This window comes from Leptinotarsa decemlineata, unplaced genomic scaffold (assembly GCF_025532065.1).
Source record: "Leptinotarsa decemlineata unplaced genomic scaffold, Ldec_3_MD MMD2_tig00026354_RagTag_RagTag, whole genome shotgun sequence".
Lineage (NCBI taxonomy): Eukaryota > Metazoa > Arthropoda > Insecta > Coleoptera > Chrysomelidae > Leptinotarsa > Leptinotarsa decemlineata.
In genome coordinates, this window is record NW_027412702.1 from 13,245,777 (window position 1) to 13,270,667 (window position 24,891).

The 24,891-nt window shown below is 34.1% G+C and overlaps 2 protein-coding genes across 2 annotated transcripts in view; one reads left to right on the forward strand and one right to left on the reverse strand.

Moving 5' to 3' along the window:
- Nucleotides 1-24,891, reverse strand: part of Miga (Mitoguardin) — a 102,415-nt gene that overhangs the window by 64,822 nt on the left and 12,702 nt on the right. The window lies entirely within an intron of this gene.
- The window catches only part of uzip (beta-pore-forming protein unzipped), a 69,189-nt gene that overhangs the window by 39,570 nt on the left and 4,728 nt on the right, over nucleotides 1-24,891 (forward strand). Inside the window, exons 2-4 of the mRNA XM_074184378.1 lie at nucleotides 7,141-7,358; nucleotides 14,648-14,977; nucleotides 19,866-20,274. Of these exons, the coding sequence (XP_074040479.1) occupies nucleotides 7,154-7,358; nucleotides 14,648-14,977; nucleotides 19,866-20,274 (944 nt within the window). The 5' untranslated portion in view covers nucleotides 7,141-7,153. The remainder of the gene's footprint in view (nucleotides 1-7,140; nucleotides 7,359-14,647; nucleotides 14,978-19,865; nucleotides 20,275-24,891) is intronic.

Sequence of the window (24,891 nt, forward strand, 5' to 3'; positions counted from 1 at the left end):
ATGTTCCGCTATATTTATTATGTTCCGCTAACATTTTAAATATTTCTGAACATATATTTCACTATATTAATATATTTTAACTGGAGTGGTTTCAAACATCTATTCTAGTCTGGTTCACATATACTTTTTGCTACTTTTATTACAGAATGAAGTATTGAAAAAAAATATAAATTTTTTTTTTGTTTATAACAATTTTTTAAATGAACCATTAAAAAAAGAATACATTTTTTTTTCAAAACCTTGAAGAACAATAGAATTTATGATTAAAAAAAAACGGTCTTTAATTTTATTAATATTTAGTCACAAAAAACGATTGTTAATTAACAAACGCATTTTTTAGCACCGAAGAAACTTTTTTGAGAAACTATTTTTTTTCAATTAATTATAAACAATTGATTATAAACAATGTATTTGTTGACAATAGCAGTAATAGCAGCAGTAGCAGTAAAAAATTAAAATAAAATTATTATTAAATAGTTTTTAACCATGAGACATTGAAACAAAAAAATGAAAAAAAAAGTTTTTTTTTTATTTATAATTTTCAATTGTTAATAAAAAAATAGAAAATGAGATTTTTTTTTATTTTAGCCACGGTAATCTATTTTTTAGCCTATCAAGAATAACTTCACCAAAGGAAAAAATGCTAGGGTTTTAGTTCAATAATTATAGAGATATTTCAATTCAAAAAAAGTTATTAATTAACAAATGCATAATTATTGTCAAAATTGAGATACACATTTTTTGACTGCAGATTATTGTTTATTGATGTATCCCAACATTACATGATTTTTTTCATTCCTTAATATCCGCATTTAATACGTTTAAATAATTTTTTTTTGTTTTTATGTCAGAGTGACGGAATGCGCGCTTAAGCCAGACTACCCGTTTTTGGCCATATTTTCAGGGCTCCGTGAAAATTATAAATAATTGAGATACAGTTTCGGGAGAAGGGACTTTTTTTACGCAAATTTATTGACCTTTTCAGATCTTTTTTCAAATTTTCAAAATTTTGAAAATTTTTTGAGATTTTATACCTCTCCAATACATTTTAAACCATCAAAACCCGTTTGTGATGGGTCAGTCTCCACCAGGGTCTTCCGTCCTGGATCACAGTAGGTCGACCACTGTAGGGGCTCATCTTCGAGGCTAAAATATCAGAAAGAAAATTTCGCAAATCAACGTCAAACAGCGCTTTCATGTATGGTTAATTTTTCGGGCTGTGTCAGCTGCGCTTTATTCAATTTGAAAAAAATAACAGCATCAATGTATAGAGTACAAAATTCTTTATCGATCAGTACAATGAATATTTATTGAGATATGGAGCTACATGACATTGAAACGGACAAAACGGTACATTTGGACAAATGTACCGTAACGCAAATATTAAATGATACGTCAAACAGTATCAATCATACACATACACATGATGAACTAAAAAAATGCGTGCAACGTCAAAATGTTATTTTAGTGATTTGATGTTCAGTAAAGGTCGTGAACGAAGCGTACGAGTTGACCACTGATCGGCCAGTGTACTTGAACCGAAGATTAGGCATCATGACGAGAGAAAAAGAATGTCAGATGGTTGTTTTTATTACAGATCGCAGATCGATTCAAATTCAGTTCAGTCACGACAGAAACTGATTGTGAAGTGTTCTTATTGAAGTGTTTTTCAGTTGTATTTTGAGTAATAAAATGAAGTGGTTGAATTCTGCAAGAACTATTACCGCACATTCAGAGTTTTACGGAAAATCAGGATGGAGTACCATTCATAAAATTTACAAAATACATTTTTTGAGCAGACATTAAAAAAACTACAGTTTTACATCAGAAGACACAAAAATCCGAATAACTCGAAATCCATGTACACAGACATTTACATATTAACTTCCCTTTTTTTATCAATTGCTTTTGAGACACCCTGTATATATTTTCTGTTTGTTGAATACTGTAAGAAGAAGAAAGGCTCGATCGCTCTATTCTTCGTTCCTCTAATTCGAACATGGTTTATTTATGTACTTCTGTCAACGTTACTGCACTCATTAATTCAATTTTCGCCCCAATTTGGTTCGGATAGGTTAATTGGTCGAGGGTGAATAAAATTAATGACTTTTCTGACAATTACGGCGTTAAAGAGCACTTAAAATAAGGGCGTGTTGAGTGTACACTCCGGACGACTGGCAATTAGCCAGATCGAGTGATTTTTTAATTTGTTTACCAAGGAGTTGACATGTTCATGTACTCTAGTGGGAAATCGACCTGGAAAGTGTTGAATGAAGGTTTTTAGTGTTGGATGCTGATTTAATTTTTTCCTTTGTCGCTATTATTACCATACAATTCTCTAAAACTTTTCAGATATACTTCGTTGTAAGATTAGATGTCGAGACTTATAAAACTCGCCTTATTTATGACCTGTTAAAAAGTATTCATCGCCAGAAGTTGTATTTTCACCGATTACAGTAGTACTGAAGCTTCAATTATAAAAATTCTTGGGAACGAAATTATCCTTTTCCAAAAATTGACTAATTTGTGAGGTTTTCACAATACAGTTTCCAAAACCCGAAAACACCTTTCCCAGGCCAGAACAAAATACTTCTGTCGACACGCATTCGCTAACCGACTCAGTATCATCAGGAGATGACTAACTGAAATAAATTGAGTTTTGCCAGACGTTCCAATTCTATTAAACACGTGTTTAATTTATGAATGAAATGTTTTTAAAAGCATTCATTATAGATTTTAATCAAGTATGAACATCAAGAATGGACAACTCATAAACAACACTGTTCTTAGAATGTGATATTTCGACCTAATTCGACCTAATGAATAGTACCGTAGGTACCTAATAACAGTAATCTGACGTTAGATTTAATTTTCATCAAGTATGGACAACTCCCAAACAACACTGTTCTTAGAATTGTGATCAAAAACGACATTTATTGTCACAATCTAATAAATAGTGTCATAAGTACCTAATAACAGTAATCTGATTGAATTTTCATCAGGTATGGACAACTCCTAAACGACACTGTTCTTAGTATTGTGATCAAAAACGACATTTATTGTCACAATATAATGAATAGTGTCATAAGTACCTAATAACAGTAATCTGACATTAGACTGAATTTTCATCAGGTATGGACAACTCCTAAACGACACTGTTCTTAGAATTGTGATCAAAAACGACATATATTTTCACAATCTAATGAATAGTGTCATAAGTACCCAATAGCAGCAATCTGACGAATGTTTAAATTCGAGCATGCGTTCTCAAACAGGTTATGAATATATTCCCTCAAATTTGTATAAGAAGGACGATAAAGTCCTGATCGGGGTTCTCGTCTTATAAAATGGGACCCTAAGTGGCATTTTCAGTGAAAATTGAAAACAAAACTCAGCTTGATGGCAAGTCCAAAAGTGAGCTATCACAAACGGTGCACTTGTACGATGTACCAAACAGTTTAATGTACTAGAAAATTACATGCTTTCGACTAATTTTTCGGATCATTTAGTAACCCATGAAGCGAGCAATTATCGACCGTTAGATGAAATCTTTCAGCTAAAACGCGAGGAAAAAATCGCCTCAGACACGCCGGCGTCTTCCTCACATCTTATTGCTCATTAGCGGAAATCAAGGACTCAATTATGGGAATATAATGAGTGGCCATTATTGATTCCGGGCGTAGGAATGATGGACCGGTTTGATTGACGGATATGATAAAGCCCGTACTCTAAATAGACGAATCAACTTTCCATATTCGAAATCGGAGTCAAGGCTTTGCATATGATTTCATTCGATGCATATCCTCCATTGTAAATATTTTGTCAGTCGGATGCCGTTATTTAAATTGGATATCTATGGAATGCCAGGAAATATGCGGGCCTCGATAAAAAAGAGGCACACCTTCGGAAGTATCGAATTTTTTAAGAAGATAAAGGAAGAGTCTGTAGACAGCAAAAACGTCGCGTGTTTACTTTGCACCTTAGCACTTGGCACAATATATTACAGGACCTTATAATTTACAGCACATATTGAAATCCTCAGAATTTACTCTTCGTTTGTACAAGTTTTTTTAGTAGAGAGATAACCACCTTTGTGAGATCCTACACATATTTATTATGTGATATAATATCGTATTCATCACCCAAAGACGATTGTGGATACGTCGTGAAGTAACTTGGCTTGAAATCTTTTAATTTTTATTTCATTTTAATCGTTCAATTCTCAATTTCTTGCTTAATGTAATTGTTATTTTCTGCTATTCATTTTCATTTTCAATTTTATTTATTTTTTCAGGGATTTCAAATTATATTATATCATATTAGACAATGGAAGTCCGACCTAATGAAATTCATATATCTTAATTCTTTAGATAATGTAAATTTTTTGTTTGTGTATGTTAGATAGTAGTCACGTTACAACACAATATAGGCAAGATTTTCATTCAATAAGAATTTACTACCAATCAATTATGAGTATACAAGTTAACAATAAATGATTTTCCTTCGGTTTTATTGACTTTAATTGGGGAATCAATTCCTAATTCACTGCTTTATGTAAAATTAAAGTTTATTGGCTAGCTTTATTAGAAATTTTATACTTTTTGTCGATTTTCCATTGTGCCGACAAGTGAAGGGGGCAAAGTCTAGATGCAGAGCGTTTGCTGTCTGTAGAAGGTAGTTGAAAAATGTTTTTAGCGTTACTGGCGTTTTCTGAAACGCCAGTAACGCTAAATACGCCAAATAGCAGGAAAAAACGTTAGGCAGATGAGCAAACAAACACAATAAAACTATAAGAAAAAGAATAAAAAGCAAATAGTGAAAACTTTCACGGCCGAAAAAAACTGTTGTCGGTGCTGTTTTAAGTTTGACGGTAGTCGTGTCTAAAAGTGTTCTGGCGATGTTTTGAATTTATTGGAGCCTCTGGAGACACCCTACATTTAATTTTATGAAGAAGAGAACACTGGCAGATCAAGATCTTCAGATGGTGTGGTGCTGGAGGTTTTTCCGGGTTTTCCTGCAGTTGAAAAAGCAAATGCGCCATTGGAATCAATGAAGTCGCCCCGGAGCGCCAATTAATTTTTGTTGTATCATAATTTCATGATTTGTATATTGCAGTTTATTTTCAAAGATATGGGAATCTGAAGGGATGAATATATGGAGCATAGAACACTCAATGGTGTATGCCCAAACTCTTTCAAAAATTCATAATTTTTGTCAGTGAGTTGTTGTCCTGCATATTCTCCCATTATCAAATATTATGGAGTTATATGCATTTGTGATTTTAAGAAACAATTTAATAGCTGTTCATTTTACCAACTGAAGAACAAACGACGACTATTCTTCAGTCGTACAACCCTAGTAGACTACTGTACTATGAGAAACTTTCACAGTCGAATATAGATGAAAATGACAAGAAAATAAGGTTGACTTTTCAATCATTCGTCATACCCGATTTATATTCGTAATACCGCATATCCTGTTAGTCACAATATTACTGAAAAAAAGATCTCATTATCAAACAACTCAACCAAAGCATTGACATGAAATTTTCATTCATTCACAATTTGTGGAATAGAGAACATATATTCTTGCTCGCTTCCTGTTATTCATCAGTTATTGATTTTCTAAGTAAAAAATTACTCATTTTGCCACATAAGTGTCTACGAAGGGATACATTAAACATTTGTATTTGGAAAGAAGATGATATCCTTCAAACCGACAAACAATTCAATGATAGCTTTCAGAGAAATGTACATAACCTATACGCGTGTCTAGTGTCAACTAATGATTAGTTAGTAGAGATGAATTGTCATTGAGTATTTTTTTTGAGATTGATACAAGATAAGTTTTCTTGCTCTTGAATAATCTTTTCCTGAAATTTCTATAGTTTTCTTTATAAAAACGCGAGTTTCTTTATGTGACTACCGTTTCGTCTTCGACTGCGGTAGACACTATCAAAGGCGATGAGGCAACCTGCACACCATATCTAATATTGGGTTTTTCATTCTTATTTCTACATTATAACGAATTTATTATTTTAGTAGCTTCTTATTTGAAACCATCAATTGAAAATCAGACTTGAAAATAAAATTCGAATTTTGCGTTGAAATTCGGTATTTAGGGTCAAAATCAATTTGAAAGCAACTTTTTCAAATATCATATTTTGGTATCTCCAACGAGAAGCAAAATATTGAGAATCTGCCCTTTTCGCAGGATCGCAGACGGCTGGGTTTAAGGCTGCAGGCACGAAAATGGCAACGGCCAAGCGATGGCGAGGGGACGCGACGGCGGAACGGTGGCATACAATAACATCAACAGTATAGGTGATACGCACTAAACGAGCGGTAGCGATTCGTGCCCACGCAAGATACTTCTCATCGCTCCGCGCCGCCCCGCAGCTGCCATCGCTCAGCCGTGGCGATTTTTGTGCCCACAGCCAAAGACTGTCACTCGGGCTAAGTATTGCGAGAAGTGCGGCCCATGAAGGTCTATGCATGTACCAAAAATCAAATATCGGTCGGTAGCCGGGCGGTTCGACGTGGGTGCCTTATTCGCTCACTCAAATCGAACGCCGTGTTAGTCGGTGGTTCAAGCCCCAGGCTGAACGATCGATTTTCACTTACTATTTTCCAACCCGTGTTAGAAATCACACGTTGAAAGGTAAGACCTCGTTAGTCCTTAGCTCGCATATCTTCGACTTCTGAGGGATGTCGTTCGTAGGGGTGCGATAGCTGGTTAACGGAAAAAACATATTTTTTTAAATGGCTAAAATACAGGAGTGACTTTCTCTTAAGAGTATCAGACTGTATATAACATAAATGATTTTTCGAAAATATAATAGTAATAATAATAATGAATGTTGTTATTTTTATCTTGGCGGAGTTTAGTTTACGCTACTCACCACTCAACCAATAACTGATGGAAATACTCAAATAAGTAATGTTTGATGAAGAATAATTTCTGTGAATTACTCGATAAATATTGTGAATAACCTGGGAATCACTTCAGAAATCAACTTGATCGTTCATCCCCACTTTCAAGAACTTTCTTATGATCATTTTTCAATTCGAGCCTGAGTAATAAACATCCCATACTGAATACCTAGATATTTATTGTTTGACACGTTTTTATTCTTTACAGTGCAGTGCCAAGTATGGAGAAATTCTTTTGGACCTTGCTTCTGGTGAACGTCGGGATAGTTTTCGTAAATTCCGAGTCGACAGTTCATTTTTTAGCGGGAAACATGGAACAGTTCGTGACTTCTACGACGCTCGAATGGGTGCCAAGAGTGCCAAGGAATGAAAATGACAAGGAAATCCTCAAAAATGCAGTCATTGCCGCATATCAAGTTATAGCAGGTTAGGATTTTCATTAAAACAGTATCGTGTGGAATAATTCTATTTTCATACATTTAGGTAAATATTCTCATTTATAAAAAGTTAGAGTTGCCTAGTTTAGGTCTCGGGGCACTTATATAGGTTAGGTTTAACAACTGTTTTAATTTAACTTTTAAATAATCTCAATATAATAATAATTTATTTATATTGAAAGGGTTATATTTTTAAGAGTGCTTAATTTTTGGGAGTAGTAGAAAGTCAAAAACTTTCTTTCACAATAATAATTTAATATAAGTAGTAGCAATTGAAGGTTAGGCTAGGTTGTTATATTTTAATTGTGCTATTAAACATTATTATTCATATTATACGTTCATTAACAAAAGTGCGCAAGGTTATGTTAGTTTAGGTTCTTATATTTCAATTGTGCTATTAAACATTTTTATTTATATTATAGGTTCATTAACGAAAGTGCGCCGGGATCTAAACTAGGCAATCCCCTCAATCGAACGAAAAATCGTTTATTTCAGGAACTCTCGTCCGCTAATAAAATCATGAAGGATGACACCTTCTTTTCATGATCACATGCTACGAACCCTTATTTGCTTGCCTCTTCAGTGTCGCCAACTGGATGAACTATAAAGTCGCTACACATGAATCAAAATTCTGCTACACTGCTTCATATTCCAATCCAAAATTAAGTACTACAGAACTTACAGTTTGTGTCACAGAATAGTATGTTTACTATTCTGTGGTTAGTGTACCGAGTACAGTACAGAGTACAGTTGCAAACAATACACTGAACTCGTGAACGATCATTCGCGACAGGTCTAACTCATCCATTCCAGTTGGAATCAGACAACCAATGTTGAGAAAAAGTTTGTTTTTGTCTATTTTCGAGACTTTTTGTATTTTTTTAAACATGTCCCGTTCCCGTCAATTTCAACTGCGGTAATTCTTTCACTCGAGCTACAATCAGATGAACTACCTTCCATTTCCACTGTAATTTATTCCATATAATCTATTCTATAATATTCGAGACTTTCAGTTTCAAAATATTGGAGGTTATACGAATAAAAATATTCAAATATTTTCTTCTTCTCTTTAATAATGTAGTAGCCTCAGCTACTGAGACTATAACGCATTGACTATGCATTCAATTGTCAGCTGTCAGCTTCGAGTGCTAGACTGCTAGAGTGTGTCATTTGGAGCGTTGATACATGTTGTTTGTTTATTCCATCTCCTTGCAATATCTACATCCCTCTTTGCATCCACTGTTTTTATTATTTCCTTTTAAAACTCATTAATACAGTTTATTGTATGATTTTCACTATAAAAGGTTTAACAAAAAACCGCGACACGTGTTTCGCTATAAAATAGTTTTCTCAAGCGTTGATTAACGCTATTGTGTAGCGAAACACGTGTCGCGGTTTTTGTAAAACCCTTTATAGTGAAAATCATACAATAAGCTGTATTGATGAGTTTTTATATGGATTGACATCAAGTATCGGTCAGTTCTATTCAATTCTTCCTGTAAACTTTATTTTTCATCCCTGTTTTCCATAAATTTTGAATACGTCTTTGCCAGCTACATACTTTCGACTCGACATCTTCGTATCAAATTACTCAAGCGCAGCATCCGCGACTATCATCATCAGAAGTCTTTTTTTACTGCTTGGCACACATTACCTATATATGTAAGACAATGAACGTGCCTCTGACGATAATAACGCAACTAAGTGCACCCAAAACGATAAGTTTCTTGACTCATTGTTCTGCTATACGCGTTGATGGTGAAACCAGACAAAAATGTCACGTTTAACAAGTCACATCCATACACAGCAATTTTCAATTGAAATATTTATGGCAGAGAGTGTTCAATTGACTGAAACCTATGCTGAAACAGTAAATGCGGCAATAAAGAAACAGTTGAACAAACGAAGTATGCGTTTGAGAGCAACGGTTTATTGGTAACATTATTAATAACTTCCAGCTTCAGTAGTCTTCGAGGGAAATGAACGAGTGCATACTTTAGTTAAAGACGTGGAAAAAAAAAGTAAAAGAAGGCTGGTTTCATTGGCTCGCTTACAAAGGTTCAAATTAGGTGTGCAAGAATCAGCGGAAATAATTGTGAATGAAACTGTGAAAGGCAATAAAAAAAAGTTGTTTTCACAAAACGACGAAGTAACTTGACACAAGAATTCCGAACCAAATTTCACAATGAGTTACCAGAACACATGGAAATGTCGATGTGTTTGGAACCTTTAATAATTCACAAAACTACTTCTTTAAATATTAAACGAGATACTTTCAACAAAAAATTTAGGAGCAGAGCTTCTTGTATCTCCATTTTGAAAAAGTTCGCGTAAGAGAGGTCACATGCTTCTGGAATCTAAGATCAGCGTCCAGCTATAATCCCAGATTTTGTACACATTACATTTAGGCAGTGTATCACTCACAAGCCTTACGTTGATCGAACCTTCAACTTCTATTATTTTGAGTTGAACGTTAGTTGAGACTTGGTACTGTTCATCTTCGAGTTGTGTACTGCATACAGATCCATGAGTTTCTGAAGATCATGACTGATTTTTTCGACAGCGTTTTGCCAGTTCCCAGAGAAAAATGAAAAACAAAGCTGAGTGTGATCACTATATTATATAGTACAATTGTCGATAATATGGAAAAAAAAAATATATAAATAGAATAAAAGGGGATCGATAGTTAAACTTTGCTGTATTCCAAAATGTGAGGCACTTGAATACTGACCATCTAATTATAAAATAGGCTGATTTTATTGGCTCGCTAACAAAGGTTCAATAGTGTCCAAGAATCAGAATTGTGAATGGAACTGTGAAAGACAATAAAAAAGGTTGTTTTCAAAAACATCAAAGCAACTTGACAACAAGATCTCCGAACCAAATTTCACAATGAGTTTCCATAACACATGAAAATGTCGATGTGTTTGGAACTTCGATTAATCCAGAAAACTATTTTTTTTAAGTCTTTGTGCGAAATACATTAATAAACAAATTCGTCTTTACATTCTTACAAGCACAAAGATATCTACTAGTGACTAAAACTAGAAAGACGCTCATTGAAAGACGGTGAGTTCTGTTGTATGAGATAAATAAAACTGTATGACAGTAAAACAGTTTTATCTCCTGATGATGATAACTTGGTTAGCGAAACGAGCTGCTCCATTTTTAGTATGGGAAAAGTGTTTTCATTATCAAGAGGTTCCAATGCTATCTATCAAATTATAAAGGTAAAATCATTTCATTTTAATATAGTTTTAATTTTTGAAAACTTCTTTCTTAAATCTTATCATACTTCAACCATACTTCAACCTGAAGTAACATGCCTAATTCTCTAAAATATTCATACTCCGAAAAGAAGTATGTTTTACGATATCGTAAAAATTACGAGTCCCAAAACTCTGGCCCCCTTTTCAAAAACTACACTAACTTCAATTTTGTGAGTACATGAGTACATGAGTCCCAAAAAATGATTCATCTCCACAAGAGTTTGGACAACAGGAAGGTCGTTGACTTTTGAGTTCGGAGTGTCTACGTGACAGGATGGCACTGGATCAGTATTGCATATGTCATTACTATTGTAACAGATCCATTACTTTTGGGTCGTGTCTGTTACATCGTAAGTACTATCCAAAAGAATCCGTAATCTATTACACTTCAGGGCTAGATATATCAATGCTTTCAAGAACAGAACAGATGACATCTTTTTTGAAACTATTGTTTACAATAACTTGTATCTTGCTAGGCTTTTAAGTTCATATAAATTTGAATTTTATTTGGCTTTCATAGGACTCATAGGATGGTTTATGGTCACAGAACTCATGATCTATTGATGTTCTGTGTCATGATGCAATGAGACTATAAAATTTACTCCTGGCCCAATGATGACTTACCCCGCGATGTGGGAAGTGGTCATTGGTTGATGATTCTGGCGCATGTTTCTAGTGAGTTTTTTCATTCCAGACTATAGTCAGATCTTCTATACATATTCAATTTCCCAATTACTTCTTTGAAATAAAATTAGAGCTCAAAAACAGAACATTATCGTGATCCAGCAAGCATCATAGGGTTCTTCACTGGTACTAGGCAGAACCACGAATGCATCGTGATTCAGCCAAGTCATGAATTTATTTAAAGAACCGTTACGTACCTCTACCGCTCTAGAAATGGAACAATAATAAGTCTATACAGAAAAATATGTGAAAAAGTACAGGCAGCATATTTCTCAAACGAAGAATTTTCATTCGGATTTGATACTTTGATCTAGAAAAAACCAATTTGAACTTCTTTATCTTATATATCCAAACTTACCGTTATGTTCCACTCCATCTGGTTTCCGGTTGTGAAACATTACACCCATAATACCGTGCGACTAAAAGTAAGTTAATCTCGGAAAAATATATAATAAAAGCGGCATATCTAATCGGCCTTGAGTCTCTATAAAGCGTATTATTAAAATTTCAAATTGCGATGATCGTCAAAGCATGTCATTCAATAGGAAGCGCGTTTGTTTTAATTCAATTGCATTCTGAAAACAAATGAATATTCATTCAAATTATGAGTCACTGGATTCTCTTGCGATATCAAATCTATTCGAATTCTATGAATTCTGTTTCAACATTTTTAGAGATTTATTTTTCTGCTCACTTGGAAAACATCTAGCAGAAAACTGTAAATAACCGACAGACAAATATTCTGATATGGATCCTAATAACTGAGAGACTTATTCATAGAGTTGTTTATTAACTATAACAAAACTATTTCTTGTATTCTTTGTAAAAAATACTTCTATAAAACTAACTAAACTATTATATTCGTTCAAAAAAGTACTTGGCTTTTTTTTGCTTGTTTCATTCATTGTCTAGACGGGACTAATTGTAAAGGAAAACTTTCCACAATCATGGAAGCATATAGAACTGTGTATGCATATTCATCAAATTCAGGATAGTACTTGCCCTATTTGCAACAATATCTTCAGTTGATGAGTAAAATTTGGAACTTCTGTCGCGAAATGAATCTATTGAAAACAGTTTTCCCTAACCTCGCTATATATTATCCAGAGATAAATTTTATTAAAAAACATTGGCATCACTAAATTTTTGTCACCGCATAAGTTCATCTTGGATTTGTTTAGACGTACCCGACAAAATAGTCAGATGCTTTGTACAGCTGATGCCTCTCAATAAACACCATGGCATATGATCAGGTGGTAGCTATAGCTGCCTACGTGGTCATGTTAGAAGTAGCCTGGAAATTCTAGGTCTTCTAACTGGAACCACAAATGTGCGGTTGGCTCCTATTATTGACTCCGTGCGTATGTGTTGTTTCTTATTTTCGCCCATCTTTGCATTTGGCTGCACCGCGCTGATGAGACCAATAGCCAGAAACACGTGTCCGCGGTTTACACCTTTTTGGAGTGTTGTGTCCACGAATTGTTTCATTTTTTATTTATATTATACACACTCGATAGCAACTATATCTTTGTTTATATCCTGTTTATATCCGGATGTCACGCAGGTAGCTATAGCTGCCTACGTGGTCATGTTAGAAGTAGCCTGGAAATTCTAGGTCTTCTAACTGGAACCACAAATGTGCGGTTGGCTCCTATTATTGACTCCGTGCGTATGTGTTGTTTCTTATTTTCGCCCATCTTTGCATTTGGCTGCACCGCGCTGATGATACCAATAGCCAGAAACACGTGTCCGCGGTTTACACCTTTTTGGAGTGTTGTGTCCACGAATTGTTTCATTTTTTATTTATATTATACACACTCGATAGCAACTATATCTTTGTTTATATCCTGTTTATATCCGGATGTCACGCAGGTAGCTATAGCTGCCTACGTGGTCATGTTAGAAGTAGCCTGGAAATTCTAGGTCTTCTTAATGAAATCACAAATGTGCGGTTGGCTCCTGTTATTGACTCCGTGCGTATGTGTTGTTTCCTATTTTCGCCCATCTTTGCATTTGGCTGCACCGCGCTGATGAGACCAATTGCCAGAAACACGTATCCGCGGTTTACACCTTTTTGGAGTGTTGTGTCCACGAATTGTTTCATTTTTTATTTATATCATACACACTCGATAGCATCGACTGATAGATATTTATATAGATAGACATACAATGTGCATGATATTATGAAAGTTCAAGCACTGAGGTTGTGGCAACATATTCCTCCGTATTATAAAAACTTGTTTTATCAGATAGTCCTTGATGTGCTTTCTGAAACTTGGCGAGGGTAAATTTATGTTACTGGATGGTAGAATATTATATAGATTGACATCGAGTGAGTTCTTAGAGAATTTTTGTAAATTGAACCGGCGAGGTCTTAAAATATTAGCCCCATGAGTATTATATCCGTAAAATTGAGAGTTGGTCGAAAATCTATCTATATTCTTGTGCATTTCCAAGAGTGTCTGATATATAAAAATAGATGGTAACGTTTGATATAATTCTAATTGCACGTTTTTGAAACGTGAAAACTTTTGTGGCATTGGAGGAGTTGCCCAAAAGTAGAATTCCATAGCTAGCATGAGAATGAAAAAATGCATAATAAGCTGAGGGAATAGTTTCTGTACTAACAAAGTTTCTCAATTGCCGGAGCTTCTGGTTTGATACCTCTATATGTGGTGACCAGTTCAAAGCAACGTTGCGTTCAGGAAAACTCATGAGTATAATTGTGACAACCCCGGAGACCGAAGGCATACGATCATATATTTGTTTTATATGTATAACCTCAAACTCTATGCCTCTGCAAAAAAGGAACCCGATCAGTCCTTAGAGGTGGTGGTGGAGTACACCCATGCTAGCGGCATGAGGTCTGCGATAGACAAATGTACAGCTGCCCGAGCTGCTGATGAAGTTAATTTAGTTTTCAACACTGATCGAGGTAACCAGAACTCTTGAACCGAGTTGGAACCCATGTAGCAAGATGCTCGAAGCTGCGGCTACATAATCTCAGGCATATGCATGGAATTTTCTTCAACAACATTGTAGACCTTGGAATATCAAATCACCCAACCTTTATTTTTCCAGGTCAAAGAGGCCAAAGTCGGAAACATCAGGATGGTGTCTTAAACAGCTAAGACTACCACAGGATATACGCTCATGCGTCATAACGAATGATATTTTCTTAAGTATTTTTTCTAAAAAATTAGTCATTAGGCGGCCAACTTCATCAATATCTGTTGGTGTTGGTACTTATTTTTTTTAGATTCACGTCGATCTATAATATGGAGTAGCTAGGTACCTCTATCAACTAACCACTTTATTTTTTCAGAACCGAAGGACAATGAGGCAGCTGTGACAGAAAACGACACTGGCAACGGTTTGGTCAGCAAACCGGTATACGTATGCCGAGCAAAAATCAACAGCGTATGGGTCGTGGGTCAGCTCAGGCCCCTCAAGCACGTTTGCGTAGTGTCCGACTACAGGAGGGTGTCGGAACACGACCACTTCGACATCTTGGTGAGCATCGAAGATAGCGCCAGGCTCAGCTGGGTTAACAAGGAAACGTACACTATTCTATCGCAGGGGGCGGTTACTAGCGGGGAGAATCCGGTCAGGACTTTCGTGGCTAGGAGGGCGGCCAAAAATCACGGAAAGGAGGGTGAGTATCATTCTCTGAAATGAACTACCTAATACAAATGAGGAGCAAAGTGTCCGATTTTAAAGACTTCCTCCGTATCGAAAAAAATTACATCCTTTCAAAAGTTATATTATTGCTTAGGTGGCACATATGTGCACTGTCCATCGCAATAGTACCCTAGTAACACTTCATTGTAAAATTTTCTCAGGTACGTTCATGAAAGAAAAGAAACAATCATTTGCTCTTCATAATAATATCGGATAAAACATTGTTCGTGTTAGAATGTGAACACAGCTCTAAGTTTACTAGGAACTTTTGGATACACTACAAAACTAGGATACTGAAATGCTGCTTTCACTTCACTCACAAGATCTAATTGAGATTGCTTGTCTCGAGTCCATTCAATGCAAATGAATTGACGCCCAGAAGGGCCGGTAAACTTGTTCATTTCGTCATTTCAGATTGTAACAAACAAGACTTGCATGAGAGATTTCTTTTTCGATGAGGTCGTTTACAGATAATTTGTCAAGTGTTTCGCTATTTTGAACATATTATTCAGTTATAGAGTTGAAGAATCAACATTAACACACTAATCATTAAGAGGATAGAAGAAAAAAATTAACGCCCAGTTTGATTAGTAAAATCATATTGGATTTTTTTTATTAATAGCTTTATTCGAAATCTGATTTTGGCGAGAACCTCTGCTTCGAAAAAGATAAAAATTAACCTGAAAAAGTGTCATTATCTGTCAATTTTCATTTTTTTAACAAAACATTGTAAAAGTGGGGTTATTTCACAAAATGTCGAAAAAAGTTAGTTGAAAAAGTTTTTCTAAATATAATTTTGAGTCCATGTTCAAAATTTCAGCTGGATACTCAGATTTTATAATAAAAAAATTATAGTAATATGTATAAAAATCAAACAAAATTAAAATTCCAGCAACAAACTATTTCGAATCTATTAATTTGCACTATTTTCTAAATATTGATGTGTATTACTCTTAGTCCCATACTAGTTTTTCAAAAATAGATAAACTATAAAATAGATAAAAATAAATGAACTTTGTCTATTTCAACTTAGCAGAAAAACTTACATTTGATATGGCGCTACTTTAGAGAAACGTGTTTGTAATGTAGTAAGTATTATCAAAACTAAGAAGTTATATTCTGCAACTGGTGCAATTTAAAATAAAAATGAAAAATCAAAATCATCTTATGCAGTTGAAATTTTGCTGGATGTTTTGAGGAATAATGCCACTATTGGAATTTTTTGTTAAAAAAAATTAAATTTGACAGATAATGTAATTCACATGACTGAATTTTGTTGTTTACTTGTCTATGAAAAAACTTTTTTCTGTGATAAAATAATACAAAAAGTGATGTGATATCTTTATCAACTTTACGTAAAACAAATAATTAAAGAAATAATTTATTCATTTGGCAAACATAAATTGAACTATTCAATATGTATTAATAATTAGCACAGGTATTCTACGAGGTGTCAGTAAATTTTCAATAATGGAAAATAATAATAACATGTGACGATAATTCAGGTGTTAACCTGATGTTATATACTGATTTGCAATAAGTTTAGTTTCATATTCACAAGAATAAACATTGAAATATATACGAAACGGCTTCTTAGAGTTCTTAACACCAGTGCATTACATGTCCTCTTTAAAGCAAAAACGAGATTTTGCTACAACTGTGATTGATGGGTTAAATTCCTGAAAACTAAAAACTAATTGTAAATATTAATTTTCAAACGTCCAAAAAAGTTAAAAATTCAAAATTTTCACAATTTTTTTATATATGACTATCCAGATTGCTAAGCCCGGGTTTTGAAATATATTTCGTGTGATGGTGATGGTTTTTGTCTGAATAGAAGAATAAATAAATAAAATTTCCACCATATTTTTAGAGAATGTTACGCTCGGTATCCCAAAAAGTGAAAATTATGCAGTTTATTGGTTTATTCAATAATCACTCTATTGTTTATTTATGAAAATTTGAATAGTCAAATGTATGTCCGTATGTTAAAAAGCGAAAATAGAATTACTAGTACTTGAACCACATGACTCGTGTGTAAATCTATCCATTATTCATAAAACCCACGGATTACGAATCGATTCTATTGAAAACACTTCCTTCCCAACACCAGAACAGGAGATTACTGAAGTTCCTTCTATGAACCTCAGATCATAATGATCTCCTGAGGACGCTAACTTGGCTAGCGAAACGAGTCAAGAGATTCATTTTACGCCAGAGGTTCCAGTACGAACTATCAAGTACGAATTGATGTTCCTTCTATGAACCTCCTAGTTTGAACCTACTTGATTCTACGGCGATATTCAAACTCATTTATGCATTTAGAATGTCAATGAATAAATATTCTACAAATTATAAATTGAATTAGAAAGTACAAAATCTGAGCAGAAACTACTACCAAGCGTTTCATCTGCTACTGCGGCAGACCGAATTTCAAAAACATTGTTTTTGAAATTCGGTCTGCCGACTATTGAAAAAAGGGTTTATGTTGGGAAAATCAATCATTACAAAATATTGTAATACACAATTTCTAACGAAAAGCACGAAAAAAAATATCGACTTGCTGGGAAGTGAAAACGAGACTCAAATAACTTCATGTTACCCTAGTTTGAAAGCCAGCTCTGAAGAGCAGTTGGTTGTACTCACATCTTTGTTCTTTTTTAATCAAACTAATTGAAATTGAAATAAAAACAAAAACAGGAAGTATTTTTTAATGCTTTTTGATGACATTACTCTCATTCTTGATATAGAAAAACTTGATGAACAAATAATTATGATGTTTGTGAAAAAGCGTAATATTATTAGTAACAGTCAGTTTGGGTTTCAGAGTTTGAAAAACACGGAAGATGCTATGTTTCATCTACTGGAAACAGTGTATCTCAATTTAAATAATCGTGAAATAGCAGCGGCAGTTTTTTGCGATCTTTCAAATGCTTTTGATTGCGTGGATCATCAAATTCTGCTGCAAAAACTAGAAGTGTATGGCTTTAGAGATACATCTTTGAAATGGTTCAGATCATACCTTTTAGAACGTACTCAGAAAGTCAAACTCCCGGACAACATATCATATCTCCAGAAAGTTACTTGTGGTGTTCCACAAGAATCGGTTCTAGGCCCAATTCTCTTCTTGTTATATATTAACGACCTAACCCGCATTAATATGACCGCAGAAAATAACCCAATTCGCTGATGACACTACATTATTTTCGCACTGCAAGAATGAAATGGAACTGCATGATTTGATCAGCATGGATATTATAAAAATAAAAGACTGGTGTGATGCCAATCTCTTGTCATTTAATAACTCAAAAACTAGCATCATCACCCTCAAGTGCTCCACACTGGATATCTACCTGGGTACTCAATTAATAGAAAACAAAATGTCAGCAAAATTTCTGGGATTACAAATTGATAAAAATTTGATAAAAAATAACCTATGTAAAAAAATTTCATCAGGATGCTTTGCAGTCACGAGTATCAGCAAATAAATTGGGCACTAATATGGCAAAAAATGTGTACTTTGCTCTCATCGATTCCCATCTGAGATACGGTATCTGTTTTTAGGGAACGTGTTGCCAATACATGTTTGATAGGGTGTTTGTACTACAAAAAAGAGGAATTAGAAATATGTGTAGAGTTGGATTCAGGGATTCCTGTCGACCTTTATTCAAAAAGCATAAAATCTTGACCTTGCCTTCCATACTTATATTGGAAATGTTATGTCTGGTGCAAAAAAAATACAGGACGGAAATTTTCATTTCACCACGACGAAATACCAGAAATAAGCTTAATATAGGTTCACCGATTCCAATATCATCACAAATTGAGAGGTATTTCATATATAATGGGAAAAAATGTTCAACCATTTGCCAATTAAGATCATAGGCATAACATGTACCACTAAATTTAGAAAGTCTGTAAAGAAACTTCTGATTTCAAAGGCTTTTTATTCTCTAGACCAATTTCATTCAGACAGAAATTCAAATTATATAAACAATTAATTTTAATTATTGTTTTTCAGTACCTACTGGTATTTAAACTATATGACTTTTTTAACTTTTTGTTTAATGTTTACATTTAGCTCTGAACTGCATAGTTGAAAATGTTTACGGAGTTGATACTTACTGTTATTTTTTATGCATTCATTTTTATTTTTTTATGCTTTATAGTTTTTATATTCTCATACTTACATTTGTTTTGCATGAGAATATTCATTATTATTATTATTTATTTCAATATGTAGCGTATATATCATTACTTTCTGACTACTTTTTCACCCCAAAATGCTGTACTCACTAAATTTTCAAAATATTACCTTCAGCTTGTATAACTTATATTCTTTAAAATAATAACACTTTTGACAATAATATTTTATCTTCGACAATATCTTTTACGTTGTGTATCTTGTATTTCTTAGAATAGTAACACTTTGTCAATGAGATTTCATCTTCGACAATAAAGTACATTTTGATTTGATTTGATATCCTTCAGAGATAAGCCTTATTTTGAATTATTCGTGATAAAAGTCATAGAAAAAGTATAGTATTTTATTTGCGAGAAATAGTATTACTCGTTCTAATAATTAACGCGGCTCGCCTTCGGCTCGCGTCCACAATCATGATTCTCATGAATGATAACCACAATCGCTCATTTAATAATATATTATTGTTACATTCAACAGACGATAATAGTATTTGGTACTTTTTGTCACTTTCTGTTTCCTCTTTTATTTATTAAAACAGTGAATTTCCTCAGGGCCAATGCCTAAAACATACCAAAAACTACATTTGTTTCCTTTACTGCTCTAATCGTTGAGCCTACATCTAAACCTGTAACTGTCGTTAATTCATATATCTTTCTAGGTTCCCTCACCCATTACGTGGGTAAATTCAACCCATCAGAGAACCTCGGCGTATTCCACGTGGTCGACCAAAACAACGACGAGATCCAGTTCGAAGATGGGGAAGTCCTCGTGGAAACCGAACCGATCGGCTACGAACTGAAGTCCATCAAGTACCAAAGAACGAAAAAGCGACAGCGCAAAAATAAGCGTGTTCTCGGTTTCGCCACCTTGAAGAACGAAGAGAACGGTTTGCAGCGCGTTGACAGCGTCATCAGTTTCAATTATACCTATTCCCTGCACTGGGGAAAAGGCCACGGAATGCTGACAGGATTGCCGTTCAACGTGTCGCTGCCAAACGGGACTCAGATCCATGGAGCGTGGGCTATCTGGCAGGAAACGAATGTAGTGGAAGTGGCGCCGATTGAAAAGTAGGTTTTCATTTGATCTTTCAATATTTTCATTCATCCGTCTATTTATTAACTTTGGGATGAAATCATGAGTCCACAACAGATTCCACTGCAATATAGTTTACTGTCAAATTATACAAGACAATTATATATAACCACCAGGTCTATGAAGGTAACTTTCTAATTATTTTCTGAAATACAAGCATTTTCGTAGAATGAATATGTGTTACAACTATTGAATCATAATATAAAGTTCAAATAATTGTTTCTTGTTATTTGGGGGCAATCTGACTAATTTTTTAGTTTCAAGTCTTCGAAAAACAATGCTGCGTCATGGATATTCCGTTTTTTCACCCAACTTTTTCATAACAACTATTTCAACAATCTTGTTAACTGCCTATTTTGTACAGGAGAATCCTTTATCCTTCTGGACATACATTTTGAACAAACATCCATACAAACATAAATTAATTGCCTCACATTGCCATTGCATCACATTCGCACAAAAATATGTTGAGCTGTCTATGTTCCTTGAATTACCTGAAACTAAAGTCTGTGAATCGGTCCTATTTTCTTTCGGTATCCTCTGAATGAACAATGTCCAGAGGATAACCCCTGTAATTATTCTGAGCCGTGTTCAAGCATTCTTTAGTTCTTTTTTTCAGATGGTTTTTATACAAAAGTTTTCCTGATCTGTTTCTTACCAAGATTTGGTTACCCCCACAGCTGGTTCAGGCCCAATATATAGAGATTATTATCCGTATCTAGTATCTTCATCCCCCTTTCTCTGCCTGTAATTTCTGAGGTGTCAGAGATCACAGGCTGAATAAACGGGAAACCTCGCTTATCTTTTATATTCATTGATTATTTTGTCAACGCCTTTTCTTTCTTTTACTCTTGGGTTTGTCAATGCTGCGAGTGCTTCTTGATTGTCTCTGAATTCGTTTAAAATTGATCTATTTCAGAGCTCTGGTAGACGAGGAAAAAATAACCTATACATACATTTCTCAGTAATTAATTTCATATTCAAATCAAGAGATAATAATATGGTACTTATAGATATTCATCAGAGCCTTTGTTCATTACGAATTTATGATTTACCTAATAGTTCAATGAACTGTAATTCCTTAGCTTACTGTCAATATCCTGCAGTGATAAAAACATCAATGAACGTCACTTGACGTTACATAAGATAGTATTGTGATTTTGCCTGTCACCTGTCACAGGCCTTACTGACATTTATGTCAATGAAATCTACATGCAAATCTGGAATCTATACAGTGAAACACCAAGGCTTCACTTGAAATTTGTTGAAGCCATCTATCATAGCTAGGTTTCAAGAACAATTTAGCAAAAGAAAAAGAAGAATTGTAAAAGTAAAAATACTTATGGGTAATTCAGCATGCCAGTTAATATTTGGAAGAGACTCTAGCAATAATGCAGAGCTTAAATTCCATTCAGGTGAAACTTTTTCAATTTATGTTCCAACTGCCATCTTGGCCGAATGTTAAAAGTGCACCAATACTGTTCCCTCTAGATATCAGTTTTATCCCCGTAAATAATATTTTATAATATGTATGATGCCGGAAAAATTAGTTATTCAATTTGTATACACATCTTTTTCAATATTTGTTTTATACTGATGTCGACTTGAAATCTTATAGGATTTTAATATTCCAGTGACACATTCAATATTGCTCTGACAAGATTTAAAAATAACGAGCGAACCTACGTGACGAAACAGAAGATACACTAAAGTTGATTCACTCAAGAATGCTGGGACAGTCACCTGAATTATTCAAAAGTTTCTACTGAAGTGATGCAAAAATATTACATTATTCCACAATAGTAAGATCCGCTATGTTAAAGCCGGCATTGTCATGATAATGAATGATTCGTGGTTTTCGAATGTTTTTGGTGGTTTTATCGTTGATGTCGGGTGAATAAATAGTTGTATACAAATTGAAAAAAAAACAATTTCTGTTGGGTTTGGCAAACGTGGCGCACAACATCGATATTTCCAATTATTATAATTTTCTGGAGAGACTCGCAAAGAAAGTCACATTCTTTTCGAAATTAAAACCACTCCAGTGACAGCTTGATTCTTTCTAAATAATATCTTCAACGAATTATAGTCTGAAATAGGAAGTATTGCTGCCATATCAATCTTAGATGTAATTTCGTTGTTATTGAAGTATCACAGATAATATCTCCCATTAACGAAAATCGATTTCATGAACGAAATATATAGCTACTCGAGCGTGAAATTTTTTCAATATCATCAAAATATCGTTTTATATAACTATCGATTTGCCATCAATATTCTGCGTTTCATTTCCAATGAACCAAATATCAATTGTGTGGACTATATATATATATATATATATATATATATATATATATATATATATATATATATATATATATATATATATATATATATATTTCTCTATGTTTGTGAAGACTTGAATTAGAAGGTCGGAAATCATTTCAAAATATTCCCTCTCAATATGGTTAAAAAATACACGGACTTTTTAGACATGAATGACGTGTTGATTGTTATATTCAACACTGTGCAAACTAAACAATTCATTCATTTTTTCTTGAATAATTTCTCAATAATTTTCTGGGATTAGTTAAATATAGATAAACAAATATTTTTAGAGATATGGTTTGTGGACATTCACAACTTTAATAGGTCTATCTGGCGCCTTTTTATTTGTTGTGCCTTTGCAATAACTTTTTAAAATAATTTATTTTTGGTTTGGCGCCAAAAAACTAATTTACTCCAAATTTAACGACTTCTGTGACTTTTCAAATTCTAAAATCTATGAAACCAACATTTTTGTTTAAAATATATCAAAAATATATTCGGAATTAGTGTTGATATCGCGAAATAATATTTTAAAACACTTTATTAATGAGAAATTAATAACTGCTTGAACTTATGGCAATGTGGCAATGTGGTGTTCTGATGTCAGTGCAGTTTTGATTTTATAAAATTAGTAATATCAGCGATTAAAATAACTGTGATATCGTCTCGAGTATTATCTACGTACTGAAGTTCCTTGTGATTGTTCGCCGACTCCAAATCAACAAGAAACAGGAAATTTCAATCGATCCACACCTTTTTAATGTTCCTAAAGAAGTGAGTACACCAAATTTCATTGAACCCTGTTGCCAAGTGTAAAAATTTCCTCAGTCAGCGACTACGTTTTTCAAGATGAGTTCTATTCAATGCTCAAATTGTACAAACCCAATCAAACAAGGCGCGGGTACACCATGTGATGGATGTAGGATGCAAATCCACCTTTCATGTATTGGACTGAATGCCGATGACGTGCGTCTTACTCGTAACAAATCCAAGGCAATCAAAATTCTGTGTAGTAATTGCGATAAATATGTACGCGACATAGGTGATTTGAAAAATAATATCAACTCGTTAAAAAAGGATTTCGACTTCAAGTTATCCGCTCTTGAAGCCAAAATTATTGATGTTAGAGCCTGTGAAATTACCGATATAAAAGTTTCCATTGAGAACCTCAGGAAGGACATAACTGACCTGAAGAAGTCATCCGATCAACTATGCGGACCAGACATCTGTTCTAGCGAAGTAATCATACAAGAACTATCCGAAAGGGAATCAAGAAAAAAAAATATGATTATATTTGGCGTTCCCAAGCAAGCAGCTAATTCAAACGAAGAAAGAGCCTCAAATGATGAGAAATATGTAAGAAATCTACTAGCAATAAGTGACAGAGAAATAGCCAACTCCCAACTCAAACTATTCAGATTAGGCAGGTTCAATAACTCCAATAGACCCATCAAAGTTATCATGCATAGTGAAAATGATGTTCATGCAATAATTCAAAAAGCAAACTTGATTAGAAACTCATTTGGAGATATTTCCATTTCATTTGATAGAACGCCAAAGCAAATTGAATATTACAGAAACCTGAAGAAAGAACTAGATGAAAGGGTATCGAGAGGGGAGAGATTAAAAATAAAGTATTTCAGAGGATTTCCTAAAATCGTCTCTTTAAACTAATCCCAACACCCAATCATAACAACTCTCGAATACTCTCTTGTTACTACCAAAATGTTACTGGCCTAAATACTAAAACCGTTGATCTTTTCAATGCTGTCTCCGATGGGGAGTTCGATATTATATTCATTACTGAAACATGGCTGTCAAACAAAGTGAATGATTGTGAGTTATTTCCCTCGGACTACTCAGTATTTAGATGTGATAGAGATCTCATTAGTACCAATCTTAGTACAGGTGGCGGCTCACTGATAGCGCTTCGTTGTAATTATGGTGGAACGAGAATGAACTTGGAGTTTTCACGCGATATTTGTCCTTTAATCGATGTCGTAGGAATCAAAATCAGCCTAGGTCAGAATGATATTTTAGTGTATTGCATCTATATTCCTCCTACTGTGACTGCAGCTGAATTTGAATTATTTTTTGATGAATTTGAGAGTTTTTGTAGCAGATACAATGATTGTAAAATTCTGATATGTGGCGATTTCAACATAACTATGTTCACAGCTGATGTTGAGGACAAGTATTGTTCAGCTATAAAGAATTTTTGTTCTCTTATCAATGTTAAAAATTGTAATGAGATCAGGAACTCA